Raw genomic sequence first — 27,029 nt, 5'->3', positions numbered from 1 at the left:
CTGGTGGATCTCTGGGGCTTGCTGACCGGCAAGCCCAGGTTATACACTGCGCTCCAAACCAGTGAGTGGCCTAGAAATCAAAACCAAGATGAATATTGACATGGCCCTTAGTTGAAAGTAAGTCCCTGAAGGAAGATACCAGCCAGCCCTTAGGACACAGGAGAATCTGAGATGGATCTGACCTGCAAGCCCACTCCTGAGCACACAGCCCCTCCCTCCGCGGGGCCAAGACCAGTCCCATCAGGAGGCTCACAACTTCCTGTAACCCCAGCTCCGGGGGATCCAAAGCTGTCTTCTGCTGTCTTCTGGCTTCTGTGGGCATCCACACACGTGTAGCACACATATCTCACACACACACACACACACACACACACACACACACACACACACACACACACACACACACAAGGTAAGTCATAGACAACATATTTACAAATCATCTTTGGTAAGTAACTTGGCCAGAACATACACATCTCTGCATTCAAATAAGATAAACTGGTTAAAAGTCATCAAAAACTTGGAATGGCAATTCATCCAAAAAAAAAAAAATATATATATATATATATATATATATATTTAGTTTACAAACGGCTACACATTAAAATCATAGTGAAATACCGAAACAGAAGATAGCGTGGGTTAGCAGATCTCCAAAGAAACAGAAACGCTGTTTGTTGCAGGTGGGGCTGGTATTATTGGCTTCTTTTTAAGAGTGTAGCTGTTTCTGGAAAAGTTACAATGGGATCAGCGAGACAGCTCCTCGGGTGGAACTGCCTGATAACTGGGGTTCAGTTCCTGGAACCCACTGTGGAAGAAAAAGAACAGCCTCCTTTGACCTCGATACAGGATATGAGGTGAGTCCACAAGCACACGTATGCACATGCGCAGATGCACACAGATACATGAACACAAACACACACAAATTAGTAACAATAATAATAAGACATTTTAAAGTTTTTTCAGAAAGTTAAACGCACATGAACCACCCTTGCATACAAAAGCCAGAGCAGCGCTACCTGAGACAATCCACTTGTCCATGTGGTGACTGGATAGCACGACCTGGTATTACTGAAGAGTAAGCAGATAGAAGGTAAGGTTCTGTACTTGTGCTGCGAGGAATAAGCAGTCTGCTGAAATGCAGGGATCAAGTCCTGCTATACACTCCACTGTGGACAACCTCGAAAACATGATCAGTCAAAAGCCAGAGGCAAAAGACTGCATTAAGTGATTCCATTAGATTTTTCTAGAAAAAGCTCTTCACTTCAGACAGAAAGTATTTGCTCACAGTGGGATGGACAGCAAGAGCCGACTCCAGGAAGATATGAGGAGCTTCTGGGGGAAAGAACACATTTTTCCACTGGGTTGCAGGGTGACAGAAAAGCTCTATGAAACCATAAAAGCTCCCCTAAAACACACAGGGAGACTTCACAGCCCAAACATTTCCTTCAAAAAAGCTGTAGAGAGCTGGCACCAACGTGACTACAGCCTACGTGGGAGACTTCTGGAGCTCCACCTCGGTGGGGAAACATTACATGTTTCTACTGTGGAACAGCCACAGAAGTTCAGCTGGAAACTCAGCCCCAGTGTACACAAAACACTACAGGAAATGGCAGAACATAGTTCCCCAGGACGAATGGCTCTTGTTCAATAGAAGCTGGTTTCTACAGCCATCTCTGCTGACACCGTTCCTAATCTCTGCTAAACTCTTCTTCCCGCTGCTGGCCCAAGAAACAAGCATGTGCCATTTTTAGTTTCAAGTTCTATGTCCTATGCATGGCCCTAAGAGGACTAACGCTACAGATCATACTTGCCACCTCTTCCTGCGTCAGCATATTTTTGGCCTTGGGCTTGCAATCTGAAAGAAGCGGGCCGCTTTTATTACATTTATGTGAGACTCCAAGCTGCTTCTCAGCTCCTCTCAACACATTTCAGCTGATTAGTGCCCATCTTAACAAAAGTCTAGCATCCTTTCTTAAGCGTCTTAATTGGTTAAGAGCTTCTGTTGTTTGCCACTAGCAGTCACTTTAAGTCATTGATTAAAGCAGTTTGCACATCAGCACAATCTGAAATCAGTTTTCTTTTTCAACCAGCTGGGCCTGAGAGGCAATCTTTAAGACAGCCCAATTCAAGCACCAAGCACAACAGACTGCATGACAACGATTTACCATGCAAAGAAGACCCAGAATCTATAGACAGTGGAATGGAAGAAACCAAATTGCCATGAGTAAGCACTTCACTGCTTTCTGCCTTATAAATTGTATCGCCTGCGAGTAGGAACTCTGACAGCAAGCTGAATGACGTGCCCTTTCCTCCTAAGTACCTGCAAGCGCACTGCGTATCCACAGGGCCCACCTATGAGTGTTGTGTCCTGTCTCCTTGAGGGCAGAAGTCACCAGTGCAAGCTGGTAGTTTAGTATGTAGAAGGAAATGTCTGATGGATTCTGGCCTCTTATCTGATGCAGGAAAGGCAAAGTTCTCCACTTTGGAAACTGGAGAGATGGCTCAACTGTTAAAAGCATGGACTGCTCTTCCAGAGGACCTCGGTTCAATTCCCGGCACCCATGCGGCAGCTCACCACTGCCTGTAACTCCTGTTCCAGGGGATCTGATGCCTTCTCCTGTCAGGACTTTCACAGGTACTGAATACCCATGATGCAGATATGCATGCATGCAAAATATACTTAAAAATAAATCTCAAAAAACTTAATTTACATTTTTAGCCAGAGGAAAAGGTGTCTTTCCCACTTTTAACATAAAATGCGGGTGGCATTGGGGGGAGGGGGAGGGGAACACCTATCCAGTAAGTTTCAAGCAAGCCACTTTATGGCATTGGATGGGGAAACAAAACCATCAAAGACAGGATTGCTGTGGTATGTTACATACAAACTTCAACAGAAAGCTAAGCGCTCACTCTGAACGCAGGTATCACGTATACATGTTCCTTTGTAGGCTACAGGCATCTCTTAAGGGACAGCCAGGCCACATTCTCCAAGGGCCATACACTATACTGAAGAGATTTCTCTTATCTACAGAGTAGCAGGAACTAATCTAAGAATTTTAAAAGCAGAAAAAGAATGGAGGGAAGCCTTTTAAGAGAGTTGCTGAAATATGAAAATGCACTTGGACACACAATGTACACACATACACACACATTCATATATGGGGAGTATGTGTGTACACATGTTCCTGGGTAGAAGTGTGGGTACCTATGTTATGCATGTTGGGATCCAGCTGTGGTTCCTCGTCCTCCACCTTTTCCCTCTCAGGTATCCAGAGACTTTCTTCGGGGATCTTACTGTTACAGCTTTAGATGAAGGACTTCTCCAAACGTCTTCAATGAAACAGCTCTCTGAGACGATCTTAGCTTGTGTGCATACCCTTATCTTGGGGTGGGCTTGTACACATACCCTTCATTTAGGGTGAGCCAAGGATATATATGGATCTTAGAGAGTGGGAAGGAGTTTACAGGGTGAATGAAAATCACTGATTAGAGTTTAAAATCCTGGGAATGCCTCATTTGTTTGGAGAGGTCTTCATTCCAGCAGGTACTTGGCTGGGTGGGTTCTTATGAGATCGGAGGGAGTTGAACTTGTAGGTCTGCCAAGGACTATTTGACCTTCCCCAGGTAGAGGGTGAGAGAGGTCAGACTTCCCATGCAAGGTCAGAGAAGGGGAAGCCCTGCTGGTAATTTTGTGCACAGCTCAGAGGAGCTATGTGGTCACAGTAGACTTTAACCTTATTCATCCTTAATTAGCAGGGTTCCCCCAAAGGCACACAAGTGTGTGTGCACTAACATGTAGAGATCAGAGGTCAACATTAAAATGTCATCTTCATTTTCACCTTGTTTTTTAATTTATTATTAGCGTTATGAGAAAGAGAGTGAGTGAGAGAATGTGGTGGGGGGGGGGGTTCCCTCCTACCTTTTATGTAGGTTCCAGAGATCAAACTGTCAATCAGGTTTATACAGTAAGTATATTTACTCAGTGAACCATCTTGCCAGCCCTCCTCTCACAGAACTTGGAGCTCACCAATTTGGCTAGGCTAGCTAACCAATGAACTCCAAGCACCACCTGACTCCTCCCCCACTCCCTCCAGGGAGTTACAAGAATACAGCACCATGCCTGGGATATTTTATGTGAGAGCTAAGAATCTGAACTCTGGTCCTCATGCTGCACCACAAGTACCAAAGCAACGAAGCCACTGTCTGAGCTCCTGAAAACACTCTCATGATAGTTAACTTGCACATGGTAGTCTTAGTTTCCATACGATGCCATTTCTAGTTTCCTCTCTCATCTTTATTTCACATTTCGCTTTAATTATTTGGCTGATAAGCTTTATTACACTAAAATGTATACTTCAGGGTAGTGTTGTGAACCAATTTGAGCTACGGAGGCCATGAGTTGACTCTCTGGAACTGAACACAGTGTCTTTTACACATTTGCAGGAATACGTGGGAAGCCATCCTAATTGTTCTGGGCCTCTATCCCCCGAGTGGAAGATGACTCCAGGGGCTACCAATGTGTAATTGCCATGTCAGATAGTAACACGCGTCTTCCACAGGTCCCTCAGGATTCCAAATAGTCTTTTATGTTCAGGTAAGAGGACATGTCCTGATGAACGATGCATGAAATAAGTCTGATCCTCAAGTTCTGAGACTAAACAATTTAAATGAAGTCAAAAAAGAAGCAAGTAAAAATACTTAATAAAAATATGAATTATAGTCTAACCCCAAGAACTGGCAATTGCGTGTTCTCGCCCTCATGACTACATGCATCAGAACTATTTTAGGGGAGGAATAAGAAAGTATGTCAAATTTTTTTAAAAAATTATGGCTCTAAAGATGTTTACAAGTAGTCACTACATTTAGTATCTTTAAGGTGTTCAAGCTATTTAGCAGCGCTTTCAGTTAACAAGATAATCTACTCTTTATCTGCACAAAACTCTGAAAGATTATCTAATTCACACTCAGAATTATATACATCAGGACAAACTACAAAAAGGAGAGAGAGAGAGAGACGGAGAGAGAGACAGAGAGACAGAGAGACACAGAGACAGAGAGACTCCGGATCACAAGGCTCAGAGATCCACAGCTCAGAATTGAGTCATGGCTAAAAAAGGAACATATTTATATAAATGAGCTTCTACAAAAGTGAGACAGGGCTATAGCACACAAAGACAGAATAGAGAAATACATCTACCGGCCTTTGATGGATAATATCATTTCATTACCATTCAGTTACAGCATATTTTATCTAGAAGAACTTGGGGAAAATGAATTTTAGAAAGCATCTCTTAAAATAAAGAGAATGTTTTTTAAGGAAAACATACAAAGAAGGTGGTGAGGAAAGGGGGACACAGAAGCTTGGGGATGAGATCTTAAGAAACTAAAGGGAAGGGGGAAAGACTGAGGAAAGTCTGGAAGCTACAGAACGAAGAGTGTCTTCTATCAAAAGGGCATGGTGCACTGCTCCTCACTCGTAAGCCAGTGTCAATCCAACAGCGGGACAGGGTCTGTACCATTTCTACCTGGGATGCATTGACACTTTTTTTTTAAGCCAGTTATGAAAATTCAATTTGGTGGACTGGAGTTCCAGTTTCTGTCACTACGCAGAAGTCTAATATAAAACAGATCCTATAATCTATGTGGCAAAAGCAAGATTCAGGAATGAGAAAGTCATCTCATTATTAAATAAGTTCCATTCCATCCTATTAGCTGTCTCCATGTGTCCATCTTCTCTGACAGGAAGAGCCTAGCTCTTCTATCTAATGTCCCACATTCATGTGGAATTTACCAATTCAGACATCTCTCAGCCACACAGGAATTGGGGAAGTGACTAAAGTTATATAGCTATTCTTTCTCCTTTGTCTTGCTCTCTACCCCGAGACCAGTCAACTTTCTTTTTAAATAGAGAAGGTGTTAGAAGTCTGTGGTATTCTTCAGCACCTCCCCCACCAATGGCTCGATTGAGAAAGGCATTCAAACAATGGAAAGATTTGATTGGAGGAGCCTCAGAGGTAATAAATAAACCATTGATGAACAGCCCCTTATGAACAGCATGAATGGACATGGAAATGAGCTGACTTTCACAACTGAAACTGCATATTATGTATGCAATCATGGCCGAAGAGCTTCTCCATTGTAAAACTGTGGTGACAGAGTGGCAGGGGCAACAGTGAAGATGGAACTCACTAGAAAGCCACCCGAGAAAGCATCAACCACAGCTCCTAGAAGGCCAGGCAGCCAGAAGTGTGTTCTTTACCTGCCAACACCATCAGAACAAGAATCATCCTTCTCATGCTGAAAACCAGACAGTAAGGAAATGTCTAGCCATCTACTGTGGACTGCTAACATCAGGAGATGGCATGACCACAGTCTCCGAGGACCCATGCCGCAAGTGGGCAGGACCAAAAGTAAGGACTCCCACATTTTAGCCAGTATTATGGTCAGTTCTACCTAAGTGATACTATCAACAATCTACTATTAGTCAAACTTTTGTCTGTCAATTAAAGAATGGGAAGGACTTCCTCCTCCCTTCACCTAGACAGAGACCTCTTGCAGGGATAAAGCAGGTCATTACCAGGGAGGGTGCAGGGTACTTCATATCTGGATAGAGTATACTTTCGTAGGCAAGGAAGTATAAGTCTTGGACCACAAAGAGCCTTGGTAGAGAGATACCCAAGCAGGGGAATAAAAGCAACTGAGAAATGAACAGACAAAACTTTTAAGGCGAGAAGCAAGGGATGTGTGTGAGTCCCAAAGCACTAGTTAACAATCTGAGCAACTCTAGTTTGCTGACAGCCGCGGGAGCTGTGACTCACCACACCCTAGTGGACGTACGGCTCAGTGGGTAAAGGTGCTTGCTGCCAAGCCTGAGGGCCTGAGTTGGATCCTGGAGACCCAAATGATAGAAGGAGAAAACCAACTGTTTTCTTCTGACACGTGCATATATGCACACACATGCACACACAAAATAAATGCAATTTTAAAAATTAAATGTGGGCCAAAGGGTTGTTAGGAAACAGGAAACAATTTGGCCAAATAGAAAATTTCAGTATGTGAATGAAGCTTATCCCTGCATGATTTTTAGAGAAGTCCATCTCTTCCAATGTTACAGTTTTTCATCAGCAAAATGGATATAACCATACCTCTTATAACCTATATGCCATGTGGTCTGCCTTGTTGTTACCTAAGACTGATTCAAACCCCTACTGCTATGGCTCAGGGGAAACATGTTTTCCTAAGATGCAATTCTCTGGAAGGTTCTCTCTCAGACTTTGGTCTCCTGTATTCTCAGAACACCTTTGCCTAAGGTGAAAGTAATTCCAGACACCAACTTCCCTTTCACCAGTGTCACTCAGTACATAAACCCGGTAGTGTCAGCCAGAGTTTCGACCATCTGGGTTTTGTGGTTATCACATGGGAACCCATGGTGAAAACCACAGACATACCCATGAGTTAATACACTCACTTTCCCTTCCTCTCACCTCTTCTCACCCCTCCTCTTCAGAACCAGCTCTGGGATTGTCGCCTTTATTTATTTATTTACGTATTTATTTACTTATTTATTTACTTATTTATTTAATATATGTGAGTACACTGTAGCTGTCTTCAGACACACCAGAACAAGGCATGGAATCCCATTACAGATGGTTGTGAGCCACCATGTGGTTGCTGAGAACTGAACTCAGGACCTCTGGAAGAGCAGTCAGTGCTCTTAACCACTGAGCCATCTCTCCAGCCCTACGAGTTTTACCTTCTAAGTAGTTATGCAATGACTGATGATCAAGCCTAGGGACAAGGATTCACTCCCTGCTCTCAACACCCACCCAAGTGTTTCCTGAATAAAAACAATACTCTCAGACACCCCTATAAAGTTCTAACATTTTCTCCATTTTCTCAGTGTGACTGTAGGATTGCTGTACCAGATACACTAGGATAAAGTGCTAGCCCAATGTGCTCTACACAGTAGACACCAAATAACTAGGAGGTACCACACAGTAGTGATCTTAGTGGTTATATTTAGTCCCTGAAGAGAGCATCCCACAGGAATCTGGAAGACAAGCCACTTCCAGAGGAGGGCACTGGACACTGATTGACCAAACAATAAGCAATTAAAGGCTAAGATTTAAATTTTTCTCTGAAAATATAATACACATGCCAGAGTGTTGGCTCAGTCCTTTAATACAGGCTCTTGGGAGGCAGAGGCAGGCGGATCTCAGTGAGTGAGAGGCCAACCTGGTCTACAGAGAGTCCCAGACTAGAGAGAATTACACATCGAGAGCCTGTCTTAAATAAACAAAATAAACAACAACAACAAATATATATGTGTATATATATACACACACATACATGCACACATGCACACACACACACACGCACGCGCGCACACACACACATGACAACATGCTCCTCTGATTTATTTGGCCTCTTCCACACACAAAGTCACTCTAAAAGTCCCTAGTAATGAAGTCAATTCATGAAAGAAAAAAGAGGAGATGGCAATCTTCCTGCCTCTGTCTGCCAAGCCCTGGGCTCCACACCCAGTGACAGACGATGTCTTAGGCACTGTTTTGCCACTCCTCCTGAAACTGCCCAGAATTCTAGACTTCCTTCTGTTTAGATGAAGAAATTTTTGGTCTTTGTTTTTTTTTTTTTTTTTTTTAGCTAGTTTGTTGTTTGTTTTTGCTTATTTGTTTTTGTTTGTTTGAGACTCTGTGTGTGTGTGTGTGTGTGTGTGTGTGTGTGTGTGTATGTGTAGTCCTGGCTGTTATTAAACTTGATTTATAGATCAGGCTGGCCTTAAACTCACAGAGATTAACAAAAACAAAAGAGAAAAGAAAATAAGAAACCTACAGGCTTACCAACTGCTACTTGCTGCCTTTCTAAGAGTAAGTTACATGAGCAATAATGTGATCACGTGAGCATCACTGGTCACTGAGCCTCCATTCATCTCTGTAAACGGTGTTGCTATTAGCCACACCTGAATGGAGTTACCAGTACTAAATGCTAAGGAAAGACGAGGACAAGGTCAATGAGAAGGATCCATTCTAAAAGCAGCAGCAACATCCTTCCGAGACTGTACAGATGGGGCCTACACTCTTGGGACTGGGACAAGAATCATATTTCAGAAAACAGAAAGATGGGATCTACCTCACTCATAGGACACCAAAGAACTTTAAGGAGGTGGAAATAAAAGTTTCATAGTTCTGATCCAAAGCTTCTGCAATAGGAAGGCTGGCACTGTGGTCTCATCTCTGCGCCTATCTGTGCTGTGTTGACCACCCCCATACTGTCATCTCAGTAAGCCCTAGCAAGCAACACGGATCAACCCACGAAGACCAACGCTGAGAAAGCATTGCAGCAGAACACCACAGCTCCTAATCCAGACCTTAGGTCAATTAGACTATGTACCTTCTCTTAAATGCCAAGTGAATGGTGTGCCTCTTACCTTCCTCAAAGCTGGCAATCTTCTGTCTTACTAGGACACGGAAGTTTTCAACAGGATTCACACTTCCAACCTAGAACAGATCCATGGATCACACACCTGCAGGTCACTTTGCATTTTGGCAATATTCTGCATCTCAATCCCATTCCTGTTGCTGTGGTAAAACATTGACAAAAGCAACTTCCAGGAGAAAAGGTTTATTTTACTCATGGTTTTGGGTTACAGTCCATCATAGCAGGGAAGTCATGGTGGAAGAAGCGTGAGGAGGTTTGCTCATATCATATCCATCAACAGGAAGACAGCAACGAATGAATGTGTGCATGGTAGAGTCCAATCTTCTGAACTGCAGAATCCCCTTCCTAGGGCATAGTGCCACCTATAGTGGGCAGGTCTTCCCACCTCAATTAATGTAAGCAAGATAATGCCCCACAGGCATGCCCACAGGCCAACCTGGTCTAGATAGTTCCCCACTGTGACTCAATTCCCAGATGACTCTAGATTATATCAAGTTGACGGTTAAAACTAACCACCAAACCTCCGGCAAGACACATGGTTAATGTAGTAAGTATGCTCTTAAAGACAAACATTTCTACCATTTTGATTCCCAAGACTCTCTTAAAAGCTAGAAGATTCAGGAGTGGGCAAGACTGAACTCAAGCATCCATAGTATAGAAAGAGAAAACCAATTCCTCCAAGTTGTCTTATTTCTACACGTGGCATGCATTTGTGATAAACATCGATTTAAAAAATAAAAACTAGAAAATTAAAGCAGTTACTCAGGTGCCCTGTCTCTTTTCACTTGACTTTCGTCATTCAAGGTGGCTTATCTCCAGAGGAGTCAAAAGTATTACAATCCAAGTCACCAGTCAGCCCAGCTTGAAGGCTTTATGTGGTAAAGACCACCCGTACATTCTGATACCAAACCAGTCTGGACAGGGAAGATGGGCAACAACAGCCAAATGTTTGACCTACTGAGCTGCTGTTTTCTTTTTTTCAGGGGAGGGAGCTGCTTCTGGTCCTTTGGCATTGAAGTTTTGGCAGTACACGTAAAGATGCCCATATAGAACAAGTCCATTTAAAAGACCAAATCACATATACAGATTTAAAGCGTTGCAAACTCTCTCACTCACTTTCTGATCACACCCCTGTCTCTAATCCACATTAATCTCCACCCTAACAGCCTTTGCAGCACTTAGCCCTGAGCAGACAATCGTTAACTTTACAAGAAAGTGGACTATTTCTGCTTGGCTTGGGATCGTGCACAGAAAAGTCCTCAGAGCACGACATCTTGACTTCTCAACAGAAGATTCCCCACTATGTCCAAACCACCATTGAGACATTGAATTTTACCGAGACATTTCTGTTTCACTTTGCTAACAGGGAAATGCTAAGATACGTTAATTCAAATCAATGCTGTACATAAGGTAATTGACTTAAGCTCCAAAAACCTTCTCTTCAAATAAAGCTCTCGGCAACAAAGGGAGTTTCATTTGGAAAGTCATAATCAAGTTCTGTTTTGAAGGTGGTTTTTTTGTGGTTTGTTTTTTGGTTGTTTTTTTTTTTTGATTTATCTTCATTATTTTTAAATTTCCCGTGTGTAATTGTGTGTGGGCTTGTGCACATGAGTGTAGGTACCAGAGAAGGCCAGAGGTGTGTGTAGCCACGAGCTTTTCTACCCAGTCTCTTTGTTCCCAGAATAACAACTTGGGACTTAATTATTCACTACACTACTTGGGCTCGTTCCCCGACTAGCTTGTAACTTATATAACCTGCTTATTTTAGTCCGTGTCTGCCGTGTGGCTCTCTCCTTGGTTACCTCTCCTCTTTTTATCTGTCCATCTTCCTCCAGTCTGCGGGGAAATCTCCCACTCTTGACTCTTTGCCTGAATTCTATCTCTGCCAAATGTCCCACCTTCTAGTTCCTGCCTCAGCTAATAGGCCATCAGCTTTTTACTGACAGGCGATGCTTCCACACGGTACATAAGAAATTCTCTCTGCAAGTGTTGGATCCCGTGGACCTGGAGATACAGGAGACTGTGGGACACCCCACGTGGGTGCTGGGGAGCAAACTTGGGTGCTCTCAACTATCAGAGGCATCTCTCCAGCCCCTGAAGCATTACATTAGAAGTCAGGAAAAGTACACTTACTTCAGTTTTATGTATTTGGGGAATAAGACCCATATCATTAACTGTCCCCCACTTAATCCTATCATCTTGACCCAATGGAAAATGGCAAAATGAAGCCAGTATGAATGTCTGTACAAGGGTACTACCATGAAGGCATTCTGTGGTCTACATCTTATTCAGAGATCTGTTTACTATAATCCAACACATAATTCTACATATCACTCACTACTATTAATTACTTCCAGAAAGAAAGGAAAAACGTGGGATGGGCCTAGATGGCTCACATACAGAGAGGATCAGATAGAGTGGTACGTAAGCACTCATCAAGCGCAAACCTTGGCCTTCCTCGGAGGGAGAAAGGGACACTAGAAGAGCTCAGTTTACCTTGGTGACATTCCCTTCTGCCAGGCTGGAGATGCTGATGTGACCTTCTTCTTTCTCAGTCTTGTATTTTTTAGCAGCGGGCCCCTCTTCAATACTAGAAAGAAAGAAACAAGAAACGGGTGTTTCCCCCTTATAACAAAATAAAAATACAATAGCTAAGATGTGAAAAGTACAGAGTTATCTTCGAGGCATCAAAGTAAAGACACACAACAGTTAGACATTCTATCCAAATTGCGGGCACCCTCTCTCTGCCTTGGGGTCCTGAGAAGAGGCCTTGGAGTAATGTGGGCTTTGCTTTATAGCAATTCAGAAGTCAGCAGCAGCAGCTGCATCAGAAGCTGAATGTTAACTAAGAAATTCATCTGCCATCAGGCACCCCCCTGGTTCCCATCCCAGAATCCAGAGCCATAGCTTTTCATGTACCTGGATGAGCGCTGTGTCTGAAAACCCAACTTTTCCATTGTACCAACCTATGGAAGATCTCTATAAGCTTGCAATTAAAAGTGTCAAAACCTATTAGACAATCACAAGGTAAATATGGAAAAACTTTGTTTTTAAGTGTTAAATGTTTTTTAATCTGCAAACCTTTTAATCTGCTTTCTTACAGCCCTGATTTTATTTGAGCACAGCACTAACAATGATCAACAGAATCTGTGTGCCAAGAGAAAGATGGCTCCAAGAAAGGCCATCAAATATCTTGCCTCAAGTAATAGGCAGGCTTTCCTAATGTGTTGGCTTCAGAGACATGGGGATGCTAAGGAATAGGAGAAAAGTAAATTCAACCCAAAGACACAACCCATCATCTCCCTCACGCAGTGAAACACAGAAATATGAAGAATTTTCTCCCAGAGAAATAGTAGGCCAAGGGCAGCCATCAAGAAACAATTGAATAGCAACTAAGAAATTCCTAACTAAGGTCCAGTTAGGGCTAGGGAGATGGCTCAGTCAGTAAAGTGCCTTATCTTGCAAGCAGAGGGATCTGAGTTCAATTTCTAGAAGGCCGGGTAAGACAGACAGACAGACAGACAGAGAGATGTGTGTGTGTGTGTATGTTATATATGTATATGTATATGTGTACATGTGTGTGCATGTGTATGTGCATGTGCATGCATGTGTGTATGTGCATGTGTGTATGTGCATGTGTGTTTACATGTATGAGTGTATATTTATGTGTGTGTGCATGTGTGTACATGTGCGTGTGTACTCATATGTATGCATGTATATGTGAGAGTGTATATGTGTGCATGTGCATGTGCACGTGTGTATGCGTCTATGTGCATGTGTATGCGTGTGTGAGAATTGATATGTGTGCGTGTGTGTGTGCATGTGTGTGTATATATGTGCATGAGTGTGTAATGTGTGAGTACATGCATGTGTGAGCATGTGTGCATGTGTGTACGTGTGTGTGTGTGTGTGTGTGTGTGTGTGTGTGTGTGTGTGTGTGTGTGACATGGTGGGGTGCTGCAGCCTAGTGTCTGAGAGGTAGAGATAGGCAGACCCTTGGAACTGGCTATCATAGCCTACTTGGTGAGTTCCAGGACAATGAGAGATCCTATCTCAAGAAAAATATTTTTTAAACATGGCACACACATACATGTGCATACATATACAAACATGAATACATATGCACACACATACATACACACCAAGAAATAATCTATTTTAATTGACAAACTAAAATTATATATGTCAAAAATAACATGACAGTTTAAAATAAGTAAACGTTATTATGTTTAGTAACTGGAACTAATGAATATACACATCATTTCACCTTGGAGAGAGTGCTGGGATCGAACTCATAGTCTTGTGCATGCCAGGCACTTTCTCTCTATTAAAGATTTTCAATTCTAGTATTTCAAAATGTGTTGGCTTTTTGCTCAAATCGCCACCTTCAGACTCTGAGTCCATAGAAGAGGGCATCTTTAAAATGAAGCGAAAATTAAACAGGCAGAGACTGGACTCAATAATGAACCTTCTCTTACAGGGATGCACAGAATAATTAGCACAGTAATAAACATTGTGTGACCTAAGACTTTCTCTTCACTGACATTTTTCCGTTGAGAAGTAGAAAGGTGAGAAGACAGGGCAAGGACCAGGAAGCTCAAAAGGCAAAGCCATCACAGCTCTTTCCTTACAAGAACAGTGTTAGTACATAAAGGCTGATGGCAGACATGAAAGAAAAGCACACAGACCCGAGGAAGACTAATCCCTAATCCCAGAAGTATGAAAACTAGCTACAGCCAGACGCTGCAGTTAGCCTCTGCCAGTTCTTCTCAAGAGACAAGAAGGAGGTTGAGCTGAAGATGGGGCATAATACACCTGGTTTCCAGACTTAGACTTTTGTAGATTTTTTTAACTTGAAATTTTAACTTATTATTTTTTATTATTATTATTATTATTATTATTATTAGTATTAGTATTAGTATTAGTATTAGTATTAGTGTGTATGTGTGTGTATATAGACACCCCTATGCTAAAGCTTGGATGTAGAGGTCAAAGGACAACATAAGACAGCTGGGTCTCTCTCCACTGTGGATTCTAGATCCAACTTGGGTCATTGGGCAAGCACAGTGAGTGCTTTTATGTGCTGAGCCATCTTGCCAGCCCTAGTCTCAACCTCTCACATCTTCCTGGTTCACTCATGTGATCCGATCTTGGGATATTGTCTGGGTTTTAGAGTTTAAGTTATCACTTGGCTTAGCTTCCATTTGCTCTAAGGAAAGTATTGCAATGGAAAATGCCATTAGTGTATCAACTATTCTCTTCCCAAAATACAAATTAATGCATATAATATTAAGAAACATCACTGAGAGATGGCTTAGTGGTTAAGAGAATTTGCTGTTCTTACAGAAGACCAAGGTTTGGCTCCTAGCACCAACATGGGAGCTCACCACAGTCTGCAATTCCAGTTCCATGGGATCTGGTACCCTCTTCTGGCCTCCACAGACACAAGGAATACATGTGATACATATACATGCATGCAGGCAAACACTCAGACACTCAGACAGACAGACAGACAGACAGACAGATAGGCAGGCAGGCAGGCAGACAAATAGACAAACAGACATCAGTTGATCAATCCAGACCAAACTAAAGAATGCACGTCCTACATGGATTTCTACATTCCTTTCTGCATCAGATCAATGGAACTCTCTACCTCATCTAAGAAACTTTTGTTTGCAATAGATGGTGACTGACACAGACCCACAACTGGCCAAAGAGCAGAGACTAAGAGACTACAGAATACTCAGCTCTAAAGGGAACACAGACACAGGGCCTCCCCCTTAAGGCACAAGAATCACTGGTGAAGAAGGGGAGAAAGTGTATAAGGTGTCTGTGCCTGTGGAAGTTCACAGAAACTGAATCATCAACCAAAGAACATTCAGGGGCTAGACCTAGCCTACACACACACACACACACACACACACACACACACACACACACACACACACACACACTCGTAGCAGATGTGCAGTTTGGTTTCCATGTGGGTCCCCAAACAACTGGAGTGGGAACTGTCTCTGACTCTGTTGCCTGCCACTGAATCCCCTTCCCCTGTCTAGACTGCCTGACTGGGCCTCAATGAGAGAGGAGGTACTTAATCTTGCTGGGACTAGATGTCCCAGGGAGGGGTGGTACCCAAGGGGGACTTCCCCTTCTCTGAGGAAAAAGGGGAGGGAAGGATGAAGGGAGGGGTTTCCTAGAGTGGGACTGAGAAGAGAGGAGGGAGAGGGCTGTTATTGGAATGTAATATGAATAAAAAAATAAATTATGAAAAAAAGAGGTGTATGTAATGATTCGTGACCGTGAGGCAACATCTCCTGGACACAGCAGGACAGCTGTAAATATGAACTCACAGGATGGGAACAACATGCACAAAACCTGTCCAAGCTCAAGCCAGACCAAATCCTACCTTAGAGAGGAGTTAGGCACACAGTCCGAAGCCTAGCCACGGAGCAAATGGGCCGTTGCTGCTAGCAGAGGAAGAGACTGTTTTCTCTAAGAATGCAGAGCCTGTTTAACCAACCATTCTCCAGTGGAAGGGGACATAGCCCACATTTGGGCAGCACATATTATTCTTTAAGACTTTTTTCTTTTTAAGTCACAGAGTTAGGTGGGTAAGGAAGAGGGGTATATCTAGGAAGAGCTGAGAGAAAGAGGTTGCATATGATCAGAACATGTGGTATAAAACTCAAAACTCTCAAAAAATAAAAATAAGTAAGTAAAAATCGTTTTTAAAAAGAACAGAAAGAGGCATTTCACATACAATGTGTCACATTAAGTTTTGTGGAGCTACAGAGTCAAAACACACAACGACCTTCTTAAACCCTCTAAAATATGATTTGGGAAAAGGAAGGATAAAAGTATACAGTATGTGTACTACATTCCCTTGTCCCCAGCAGGTAAAAAACGACCCCAGAAATAAGTACATAGTAAAATGTTAATATGGCTAATAGTTTCAAGGTTAAATAGTTAATAGTAGTGTTAGAAATTCTGCATGTAACACTTATAAAATCTCTGTGATGTGGAAAAGACAATGACTAAACCACCAGATTATCTATAGGACTCTAAGCCCTAGAATGCAGACAATACCCATGTGGCCACGTGGACACCAAATCCTCTACGGAGCTACAACTGGGTGATGGGACTGTGTAGAATTTCTTTCTTTCTTTCTCATTTACTCTCAGAAATGTGTATACATTTGATAATTAACTTAGCAAAATGTGCAAGGAACATTTATGTGTCAGCCACTAAGCTAGATTCTAAACCCTTAATTTGCAAACACAAGGGCTGGAGAGATGTCTCAGAAGAGCACTGACTGCTCTTCCAGAGGTCCTGGATTCAATTCCCAGCAACCACATGGTGGCTCACAACCATCTGTAATGGGATCTGGTGCCCTCTTCTGGTGTGTCTGATGACAGCTACAGTGTACTCAGATAAATAAAAATTTTTTAAAAAGTTTGCAAACACTAATAGGCAATCAATACTTCCAAGTGCTGACATATTTAAGTAATGTAAATACACGAAAAGAAAATCCTTTGCTAAGCAGCCACAACTAGCGAGTGCTATCTTAGCTGGAAAGAAGTAAGAGATGGGCCTAGACAGCACAAATGTAGAGATGACTGGGGGTGCAATTCACTGATGGAGCATGCGTGTGAGGCCCTGGGTCAACCCCCCAATCAAAGGGGATGAGGAAAGCAAACAGTTTTGTAGCAAACGGTTTTGTGAAGATAGCTGGAGTGTATAGACTTCTGTATGGTTGCTGGCTTTCTCCTTTGTTAACAGTCCCATCATCTTAGGTAGCAAGCAGAGGGGCCACTGAAAGCAAGGCTGATCTGCAGTTTGAGGAATCAGAACTACTGAAATGACATTCAAAATGTGCAGCATAAGAAGAGCTTCTGGAGAGAGGGTTCTTAGTGTTTACACTGAATGAGTCCATTACAGAAAAGGGGGTGGGAGAGGAAGGCTTAAGAATCATGGCATTAAAGAACTTTAAGAAACAGTAATGTGACCCTACTCTAAACACACACACACACACACACACACACAATCACTCAAGCTAAAGAGATGGCTTAGGGGACAAAGGCACCTGCCACTAAGCCTAACAACCTGAGTTTCTCCTCCAGGAATCAACTCCCACAGGAATCTACGTGTGCCACAGTGCAGGCATAACCTCCCCCCCAAACACACACACATAAATAAGAAGAATGTAATAAGGTTTTAAAAACTCACTGTAACTGCCTGGCAGCCCCTGAGTAGCTTAGGGAAAGGGAATCAGGAGGAATCACTAAAAAGACTAAGGCAAGCTTAGGAAGCTGGGTTTCTACTCTACTCCCTCTGAGGAAAGATGAGGCTAAAGGTTACTTTTCATAAGATCTCAAGATGGTTCAGCAGTGAAGAGCAGTGGCTGCTCTTCCAGAGGACCCAGGTTCAATTCCCAGCACCCATATAGTGGCTCACAACCATCTGTACCTCTGGTTCTGAGGGATCCGACGCCCTCTTTTGGCCTCTGTGGGCACTGCATGTGTGTGGTGTACAGACATGCAGGCAAAACACTAATACAAATGAATTGTTTTATTTCAAAAGAAACCTCAAAGGGGAATTGTTCAGACAGCCTCTGAGCCTGAAGGGGCCTGGATCACGGTTCACTAGAAGACACAGACATTTGGACATATTTCTAAACACCTTACTCTATGCACCTCTTCCTCTGTATTTTTCACATTTCTTATAATAAACCAGGAAATGTTGAAAAAGGAAAAGGAAGCACAAAATTTGCTGAGGGAGCCAAGCATTTGGAAAGGATTGAGACCAGGAAGAAGGGAATTAGCCACAGACTGTCTCAGTCGGATGGGCTGAAACAGAAGGCGAGAGCATGCACAGGCAACGCTGGTGGGAAATGCTATTAAGAGCTAAAGGGCCAGGCGCTAAGTGAGCCAAGCTTGGTTGAATTATCTCAGTTAAACTGTGCAACAGCCCTCGAGACTATCTACTGCCATTGTCTTCTGTAGAAGAGCGACTGAAAGCTCATCAAACGAGGGTATTTGTTTTACAGGGCACAGCCCAACCTGCCAATGTCAATTGCCAGTAAGGGGAAATGTCTGGATTTAGATTCAAATCTATCTGACTCTAAAATCAATGCCATTAGCCACTACATTAACCTGAACTGAAAGGAGCAGATTTGGGGTAAATTTAATACAACTTGGTAAACCAATCAGACATGGAAAGTTAAGAAAGGGATGAGTCCCGAGAAATCAGCTGCCATTCTCTCAAATAGGAAAGAACAGCATGGAGGAGGGGAGGCCTTGGAAGCACGGTGCTCAGAGAGACACAATGAAGCCACCATTTCTGTATACACTGAATTTCAGATACATAGAGACACCTGAGCCCCCCATGGACAGGATGCAGACTGTGTGGCTTCTGAAGCCCGTACATAAAACGGCAATGGTGCCTGTGTTTGTGAGGGCAAAATGGTATTCTGGCTGAGTGTCTGAGCTCTGGATTCAGACTGTGCACATTTATTAAATCCTTCCTGTAACACTTGCTGACTGAGATCTGAGGCAAGTTGTTCCTTTTCTCCAATTCTCAGACTTAAATGACATCAACAAAGCAGCCCACTTCATAGGATGGCCAGAGCATCCAAGCAGATAATGCCAGGAAGGCATCCCACATCATACTGTGTTCACTGAGTACAGCTGTTCTGAAGACAAGCACTATACACAACATGTGTACGGTTGGCAGGGAAAGGAAACATCAGAGGAGTCTGGCAGGGAGTTTCCAAAGACTAGGAAAAAATCTGGAAGCTTAAGTTACGGGAGATACAAAGTTTCAAGACAGGAGAATAATGGACATTGTCAAATGCAGCTAAGAGAAAAGTCACTGGAGAGAAAGCACAAGGCTGATGGCAGCTTAAGCAGTTCTGTAGTTTGGATCTTCAAAGAGGCAGTCAAGGAGGATGAGCCAAGAAAAGCAGCAATGTAGATTATTCTTCCAATAGGCCAAGCCTTGGAAGGAAAGAGAGTGGTTAGATTAGATTATAATTAGTAACAAGTAGCCATTTGGAGGAGGAGCCTGGAGGGATAGTTTGTTTTAGATGAAAGAACTGTTAACATGAAGAGGGTGGGGTACAGTGGAAAGACGACCTTAGTGGACGGGGGTAACAGATAAGACAACAGATGGGAGCTCAGGCCACAGGGATGGAGAAGAAGTGAAGGGATGAAGGATGAGGTGTCCTGTGCCCACTGGGCCTGGAGAGAAGGGAATAAAGATGGCTGCAAAGTAGGCATGTTCAGAGAGGAGATGGTCCACACATTGGAAGTACCCACTTATGGCTACTAGCTTCTCTATGAAATCAGTACCATCATTGCCACTGCTGTCCTTGATAATGTGCTAGGGACATGATGAGGGTTGTTAGGAGACTGTTGACAGATAAGACACTGTTCTTGATATGATTTGATTTGATATGATATGATACATACTGAGGTGGGTTCTAGGTAAACAGCATGAGTTATCCAATTAGTCCTCACGACACCCCTGAGGCAGGTAGGTACTCCTGCCATCCCATCTCACTCATGAGGAAACAGAGGGTAAGAGCTTCTACCTACAGAGTTGACTCTCACTGGCTGACTCCAGAGTCTCAGGTCTTGAACATTAGTAAAATGGAGCTGGCTGCTGAGAGTAAACAGGGAGGGAAGTGTCAGGGGACTTGGAAAAAGCAGCAGACCTTAGATGAGCTACACAAAGTTCAAAAGAAAGCAAGGACACATGTGTGTCACACATGTAGAGCTGGACGTCAGATGCCCCCAGTCACCTGCAACACATGGGTATGACACTTTCCTCCAAGGCGGACGCCAACATTAAGGGAGCAGTGTTTTCAAACAATGCAGGTAGCATGCGGCATACTGTGGACTACACGCAGGTGCCAACAGAACTTTTCCCCTTTGGAAACGAAGACACTGGCACTACACGTACAGGTATCCATCAGGCTGAAGGTGCACAGCAGTTTCTCAGATGTGCCATGTTTTCAGAACGATGCTGTGTCGCTGACTTTAGACTACTGGCCCCCTCCCAGCAGTTCAGAGTGCTTTAACCCTGGATTTTGTAGCCATGATGATGCCTCTTGAAATGAGGCTGGTTTTAACTTCTGTCAGTTACTGTTGTGGACGGGCAGGTGCCATGGTATGAACATGGGTGGTCAGAGGACCACTTTGCCAAGCTGGTTTCTCCACCCATTTTCAGGCAGTCAGGCTTTCAAGGTAAGAATCTTTACCCATTGAACCATCTCGCCTGCCCACGGCTGTATTTAGAGGAAGAAATTAGCATAAAGATAAAAATTATTCAACCAAAATCCTATCGAGTGACATCTTGCTTCTTACTATGAAACTTCCTCAGCAGATAATTGTCACCCCCAAATCTTAGCTCTTTTCCTATCTACTGGAAATTGGTAAACTGGAGTCAAGGATGGTGAATAAATACAAAACCATAGCTCAGCATTAGCAACCTGTTTCCCCCTTAGCCTTTAAAGCTGACTGGAGGCTTCTCATTAAAATGGAGGGGTTTATTACCCATGTGAAGGAGACTGAATCATCCTTGAATAAGAGAGGTGCTAAGAAAATATTTGCTAAATTCATCGCTTCTACAGTTCTTAAAAACTAAGACTTCTGGTAATAAAAGGTGGAGAACAGAACAGGAACGTGTGTAAGCATGTACGGGTGAGCTAACCCCCAGGCCCCAGGCAGATCGCTTGGCTGTGTCACACACACTCTCAGGTGCAAGGAACAAGAACCTGAGCGCACCCAAGCCTCCAAGGACATGGGGGACAGGACGGCGGCTAAAGGTGTAATCAGTGAGGGATCAAATCACAGGAAACTGCCCTGTACGGCTCCGAGGTTTATTTCTTAACCAGCTAATTTACATTTTAATCAAAGGAAGAGGAGAAAACAGTCTATTTCTTTCCCATAGTCCCAGAAGGTAATCAAGATCACGAACTGAAGTTTAATATGGGGAGAGAACAGTCGTGTGGTTGCAGGGAGACCAGGGCAAGGTGCCACAGGAAGAGGGACCCAGACTTCATTGAGCTGCTCTTGGCTGGACCCAGTGGCAAACAGGCAGAGAGAGATGGAGGTGAGGTGGAATTTTAAGGACAAGCGTCCTATGTAGGAGAAAGCAAGACAGAATAAAAAGGTCAGCAAAGCTCTCCAGGGTGTGAGGGGAGGACGTGGAACAGGATCAAACCAGTTTAGTCTGTTTTGTTTTTTCTTTTTTCCTTCAAAATCTCACAAAGGTTGGAATATTTACCTCTGGGAAGCTATGAAAAATGCAGGGCTTTCTATTCAACTTGTACAATAATTCACTAAACATTGATTTATAGAAACCAATGAAAGTTTCTGGAAATTACTCTTCCTTTCCCACTGGGTATTTATAAATAATATGCCTTTCTTTGTCAATGAAGATACAGCTGTGGGAAGGAAACCAATGAAAATGGGGGTGGCGGGGAGAGATCATGGTCTGATGCCAAATCTCAAAATGCAGCAGAAAGAAACATGATTTGGGCTTAAGAAAAAAAATCACCAATAACCAGTTGGATGAATTCTGGAAAGTCAATGTTACACACCCAAAGGATTCTGCACATGAATATTTTTTTCTAGTTTACTTTTATTTAGATGGAGATTAATATAGATTCAGAACAAAATGTGAAGAAGAAACAGTTTATCAACCCTTCGCAGGCTTAGCTCATGTACCATACGAAGCACCTCCCACTCCTTAACCTGCAAAGGCCTCCCTGATGCCATGGGGCAAGCACGTCAGTGACCCACTAACAGAACAGCTAAAGGGTCACGGTTGTCATGGTTCTCCTCCAAAGATCTCACTGACACTTAACCACACACACTACCCCACGACCACACAACAGAAATCTGGTGACATGCAGCCTGCCCTTCCCACCCCCAGCTCTTTACTTTAGAAAAGGGACAATTCAACACTAGCAGGGTAACCTGCTGCCAAGCCTGACGCAAACCTGACAGCGTGAATTTGATCCTAAAACCAACATCCAAGTTGTTCTGACTTACACATCCACATGTGTGTATGCTCACAAGGACCATAATTCCAGTAATTCCAGACTTTCTGTGGTTCTGGCCCTGACTATCCTCCCACCCCCTGGCATTGCTACAAGGTCACCCCAAGGTGACCACATCAGGTACTTACTTGTCTTGGAAAACGTCCTGAGCAGTCACTTGGTCCTTTTTCTTAACGACTTCCGTCAGAGGGAAAAGGGTCTTTACTTTAGAGAGTGGAATCTCACATTTTGCTTTCATCTCAGTGGGGGGATCCAGCATATTCAAAATGTGCTGCTGAATTGGGGGCAGCCGCTCCTGGAGATGTAAGGCTCTGTGCAGCAGACACTGTAGGGAAAGTACGAGTTAAGGACTTTGATGTGGATTCTGTTTTCTGGTCAGAATCCTCCATCCCTAATCGAAGGGCTAGGAGACTCATGCCAAACAGCAGAGGCAAACAGTATGGCTCAGAGAACACTGGTCACATCTAAAACCAGCTATAAAAACAGACTCAACACAGAAGCGAACCCCTCCTAGAAGGACCCTCACCTTATAAACTACTCAGGGAGTTCTGCCCTGCCTTCCCAGCTGTGAGAACCCCTGAAACCAAGCCAAAGAAAATCATCCCTCCTTGTTTCCTTCAAGTACTTTGGAGGCACAAAAGTAACTAGTCCAAGCTCCTTACCACAACCCAGGAAGTCCTGCAGACACAGGACCATTCCCTGATCATGGCACTGCCCTCTGCCTCCTCATTCACAGTCGATTAAAGATGAGCTCTTCTGGGTTCACTCCTGCCTCTGGGTCAATGGGTGACACTCCTTCTGTGTCCTCGGCCTGTCCCAGGTCTTGTGGAGTGGGCCTCTCTCTATCATGTTGGTCTTTGGTCAAATGTTAGCTTCTCGGAAAGCTGTTCCCTGACACTGCATATGAAGCAACCTCTTGGCTTGCAAGCTATTGTCTAGTCTTATTCTAACATTTCCCAATTTTGAGTTTTTCAGGCATTTATTTAAAATCATCTCATCAATCACTTAGTTCACCTATGTATTATCTAGCCCTTCCTCTTGAAAACAGGTATCTTCTCTTGTGCACTGCTGAATTGTAAGCATGGAAAATATGCCCAGCATATACTAAGTATCTAATGGTATTGACTGGGAGACTAAATGCTCTTCTCTAGGGCATTCGCTGTTGACAGGGATAACAGAAAGAAACACCAAGAGTGGGGAGAGGACCAACGGTGAGGCAGGCCATCCACTGTCCAAGTGAGTGGAACTGGGCACCGGCCATTGTCCACTCAGTCATCTGTTTCCATCAGTCTAAGTCAGCCCTGGGCAACACTTGTATTTAACAAAAAAGCAGCACTCTAACAGTGGGTCTCAGCCTTCCTGATTAACCCTTTAATAGAGCTCCTTATATTGTGCCGACCTCAACCATAAAATGATTTTGTTGCTACTCCATAACTGTAAGTTTGCTGCTGTTAGGAATCATAATGTAAATATATGATATACAGGCTATCCGGTAAGTGACCCCTGGGGAAGGGTTGACAGAACCAATGGGTTGAGACCCACAGGTGGAGAACCACTGCTCTGACAATAGAGCCAGGTAAGCAACAAGATGCCCTTAAGAAACAATGAAGAGAGACAGCCCATTGAGGTCCCCTCCTGTGAAGAAGGCTCCAACCAGCCCATTTTATTTATCACTGCCATGGGTTGAGCCCAGGATCTTGCACATGACAGGCACATGCTCTACTCCCACGTTTAAACTACTTACATATTGGTAATTTTGAAAGAAAAGAAAAAGGAGCTGAGTAGTTCTTGAAATTTCAAACTACTACTTCATATCACAAAGCATACTACTTATTCTATTCCATGAACTGTTTCCATACAGTAAGAAAATGCTATCTAAAGGTCTGTAAAAAAAAAAAAAATGATTCTTGGGTTCAAGAGAATATCACCTAGGAGTCAGTATCCTACAAGCTCACCACATGCTCCTCGCTCCAGCACCCTCAACACACCAACCTTCCCTCTCCACAGTATGCTCACCTCTCCACAGTATGCTCGCCTCTCCACAGTATGCTCACCTCTCATTTCCTTCTTCCTTTACTTCACCTCCTGCTTTGCTCACTCTTAATTACCCAACTCCCCCTTGGGCTTCATCGGGCCTGTCAGTGGGTTCTCTGTCCGTTCTAGATATTGATCCTCTGTGGAGGAATAGCTGACAAGGCTTCTTCTCCCTCTCTTTGGCTGTCTCTTCACTCCATTAACTGTTTCCTTTTGTGTGCAAAGCTTTTTAATTTCATGAGGTTCCATTTGTGAACTGTTGGCCTTATTTCCTGGATGCCTAGAGTCCTGTCGGGAAAATCCTGTCTACACACAGATCTAGAAGTAGTTTCTGGACTCTGAGTTCTCTCCGCACAAATGGAACTGGCTTGCACCATGCCTGCCTCCCATCATGCACCCTTCTTCTTTTAGATCTCCATCCAAGATTTTTACCTCAGAGGGGGCTTCCATAAAACCCACGTCCAAGGATCTCTTCCTCCTCATTTCCTCATTGTTTCCATAGAGCAGCTAAACTACGGTTTTGTATCCATTCCAGAACTCAGGAGGCAGAGGCAAGCAGATCGCTATGAGTTCAAACTCAGTCTGGTCTACTTACTGAGTTCTAGGCCAGCAAGGGCTAAATAGTGAGACCCCATGTCAAAAAGAAATAAAGGCAGGGATGGGGAGAGGGAAGAGAGAAGGGAAAGGAAAACATAATGGGATGACCTTTCCTTTCTCACCTGGTACAACCGCTGAAATTCAGGATTTGGAATTTTGGAGGTTGGAAACAAGTCTTCGATGATGTCTTCTTCCTCGTTTTTCTTTACCAAGCTCATGGAATCAATCAGATCATCGATCGCACTCAGCTGTGCCTCTTAAAACAATGATAAGCAGAGAAGCGAAAGGGGAAAACGGATTATTTCTATCATTCTCTATCAAAATGAACTGTTCTCCACTTCTGAATGCAGCAATGCTGGCAGCTCGCACAGGAGCACTCTGCCAAAGAGCAGTCCCTAGTGTGTACTTAGCCTGACTCTCGGTTTTCTCATCTGAAAAAGGAGATAGTCAGACTAGTTGAGGCAGTGGTGGTACACACCTTTAATCCTAGCACTTAGGAAGCAGAAGCAGGTGAAACTCTATGAGTTCAAAGCCAGCCTGAAATAGAGTGAGTTCCAGGACAGCCAAGGCTACATGGAGAAATCCTGTCTCAAAAAAACAAAAAACAAAAACAGAAACTTATTCCCCTAAGTTAAACGTAAGTGCAACACAAAGGAGGATAAAGAGGAAGAGGATGAAGAGAAAGAAGAGGAAGAAGAAGAACAACGGCGACTGAGGAACAGAAGGAGGTAGAGGAGGAGAAGGATTTTTACCTGGGGGCTGAAGAGATGGCACAAAAGTTAAGAGCACTGACTGCTCTTCTAAAGGACCAGGATTTGATCCCCAGCACCCACAATCAGGTGTGACCCAGTTCTGGTCAATCTAACATCATTTTCTATGTGCCTATGGGCACTAAGCATGCATGACGCTATACAGACATACATGCAAGCAAAATACCTATACACATAAAATAAAAATAAATCTCAAAAAAAAATAGCTCATTAACCAGGCATAGTAGCACACACCTTTAATCTCAGCACTCAGGAGGCAGAGGCAAGCAGACCTCTAAAACTTCATAACACGCCTGGTCTACATAGTGAGTTCCAGGGCAGCCAGGGCTACAGGGTGAACCCTGGTCTTAAGAAGAAGAAAACAAACAGAGAGTAGATGCTCTCTTGACTCTTTTCCAGTTCTATCATTCAGTCAACCTTTGGCAATAGAGTATGATAACAAAAGCAAGAGTGTGTTCCAGAAAAATAACTCTGCCATAAAAAATTCAATAATAAAATCACTCCTCTATGGAAATTTAAACAAAATACTTAGTATCCAATGAAGTAATGCTTTCAAAATAGTAATTAGTTAAAGAGAAAAACATTTAAACAAACAACTTCCATTCAGACTCTAAAGTTCCTTCATGGCAGAAACATGACGGTGTCTCTTTGAGGTCTCACTTAATAACTAGCAACTGCCCTTCAATAAAATCTACCAAGTCAATACAAATGGCACAGCCCACAGCTACATGGACAAGAAGCAAGTCTTCCCCAAAAAGCTTCTGACTTCCCCACCACATGTGTGCCTTTCACTTTGCTGGTTCACAGCAGTTTGCAGAGCCGTTCAAGTAGAATACTGTTTCTAATGTCAATGACAGGCCAATGGCAGAAGAGTGTTTTCTAAACAGTACTTAACACTTCTGTTCTCTATCTACTCCTTTTGTGTGACAAGATGAAAGTTACTTATCATAAGGTACTGTCTGGGGTTGGGGATTTAGCTCAGAGGTAGAGCGCTTGCCTAGCAAGCGCAAGGCCCTGGGTTCGGTCCCCAGCTCCGAAAAAAAAAAAAAGAAAAAGAAAAGGAGCAGCCAGTGCTTTTGAAAAAAAAAAAAACAAGGTAC

The 27,029-nt window shown here is 43.3% G+C and overlaps 1 protein-coding gene across 2 annotated transcripts in view; it reads right to left on the bottom strand.

The window, feature by feature from the left end:
- Positions 1-27,029, bottom strand: part of Xrcc5 (X-ray repair cross complementing 5) — an 88,787-nt gene that overhangs the window by 28,477 nt on the left and 33,281 nt on the right. For both annotated transcript variants that reach the window (NM_177419.3, XM_063267385.1), the window contains exons 13-16: positions 25,282-25,415; positions 22,657-22,853; positions 11,956-12,049; positions 9,449-9,518 (exon numbers count right to left, since the gene is read on the bottom strand). In NM_177419.3, coding sequence (NP_803154.2) covers positions 9,449-9,518; positions 11,956-12,049; positions 22,657-22,853; positions 25,282-25,415 — 495 coding nt within the window. The remainder of the gene's footprint in view (positions 1-9,448; positions 9,519-11,955; positions 12,050-22,656; positions 22,854-25,281; positions 25,416-27,029) is intronic.

The sequence above is a fragment of the Rattus norvegicus genome, chromosome 9 (genome assembly GCF_036323735.1).
Source record: "Rattus norvegicus strain BN/NHsdMcwi chromosome 9, GRCr8, whole genome shotgun sequence".
In the NCBI taxonomy this organism is placed as follows: domain Eukaryota; kingdom Metazoa; phylum Chordata; class Mammalia; order Rodentia; family Muridae; genus Rattus; species Rattus norvegicus.
This window is presented reverse-complemented; position numbering and strand designations above follow the sequence as displayed.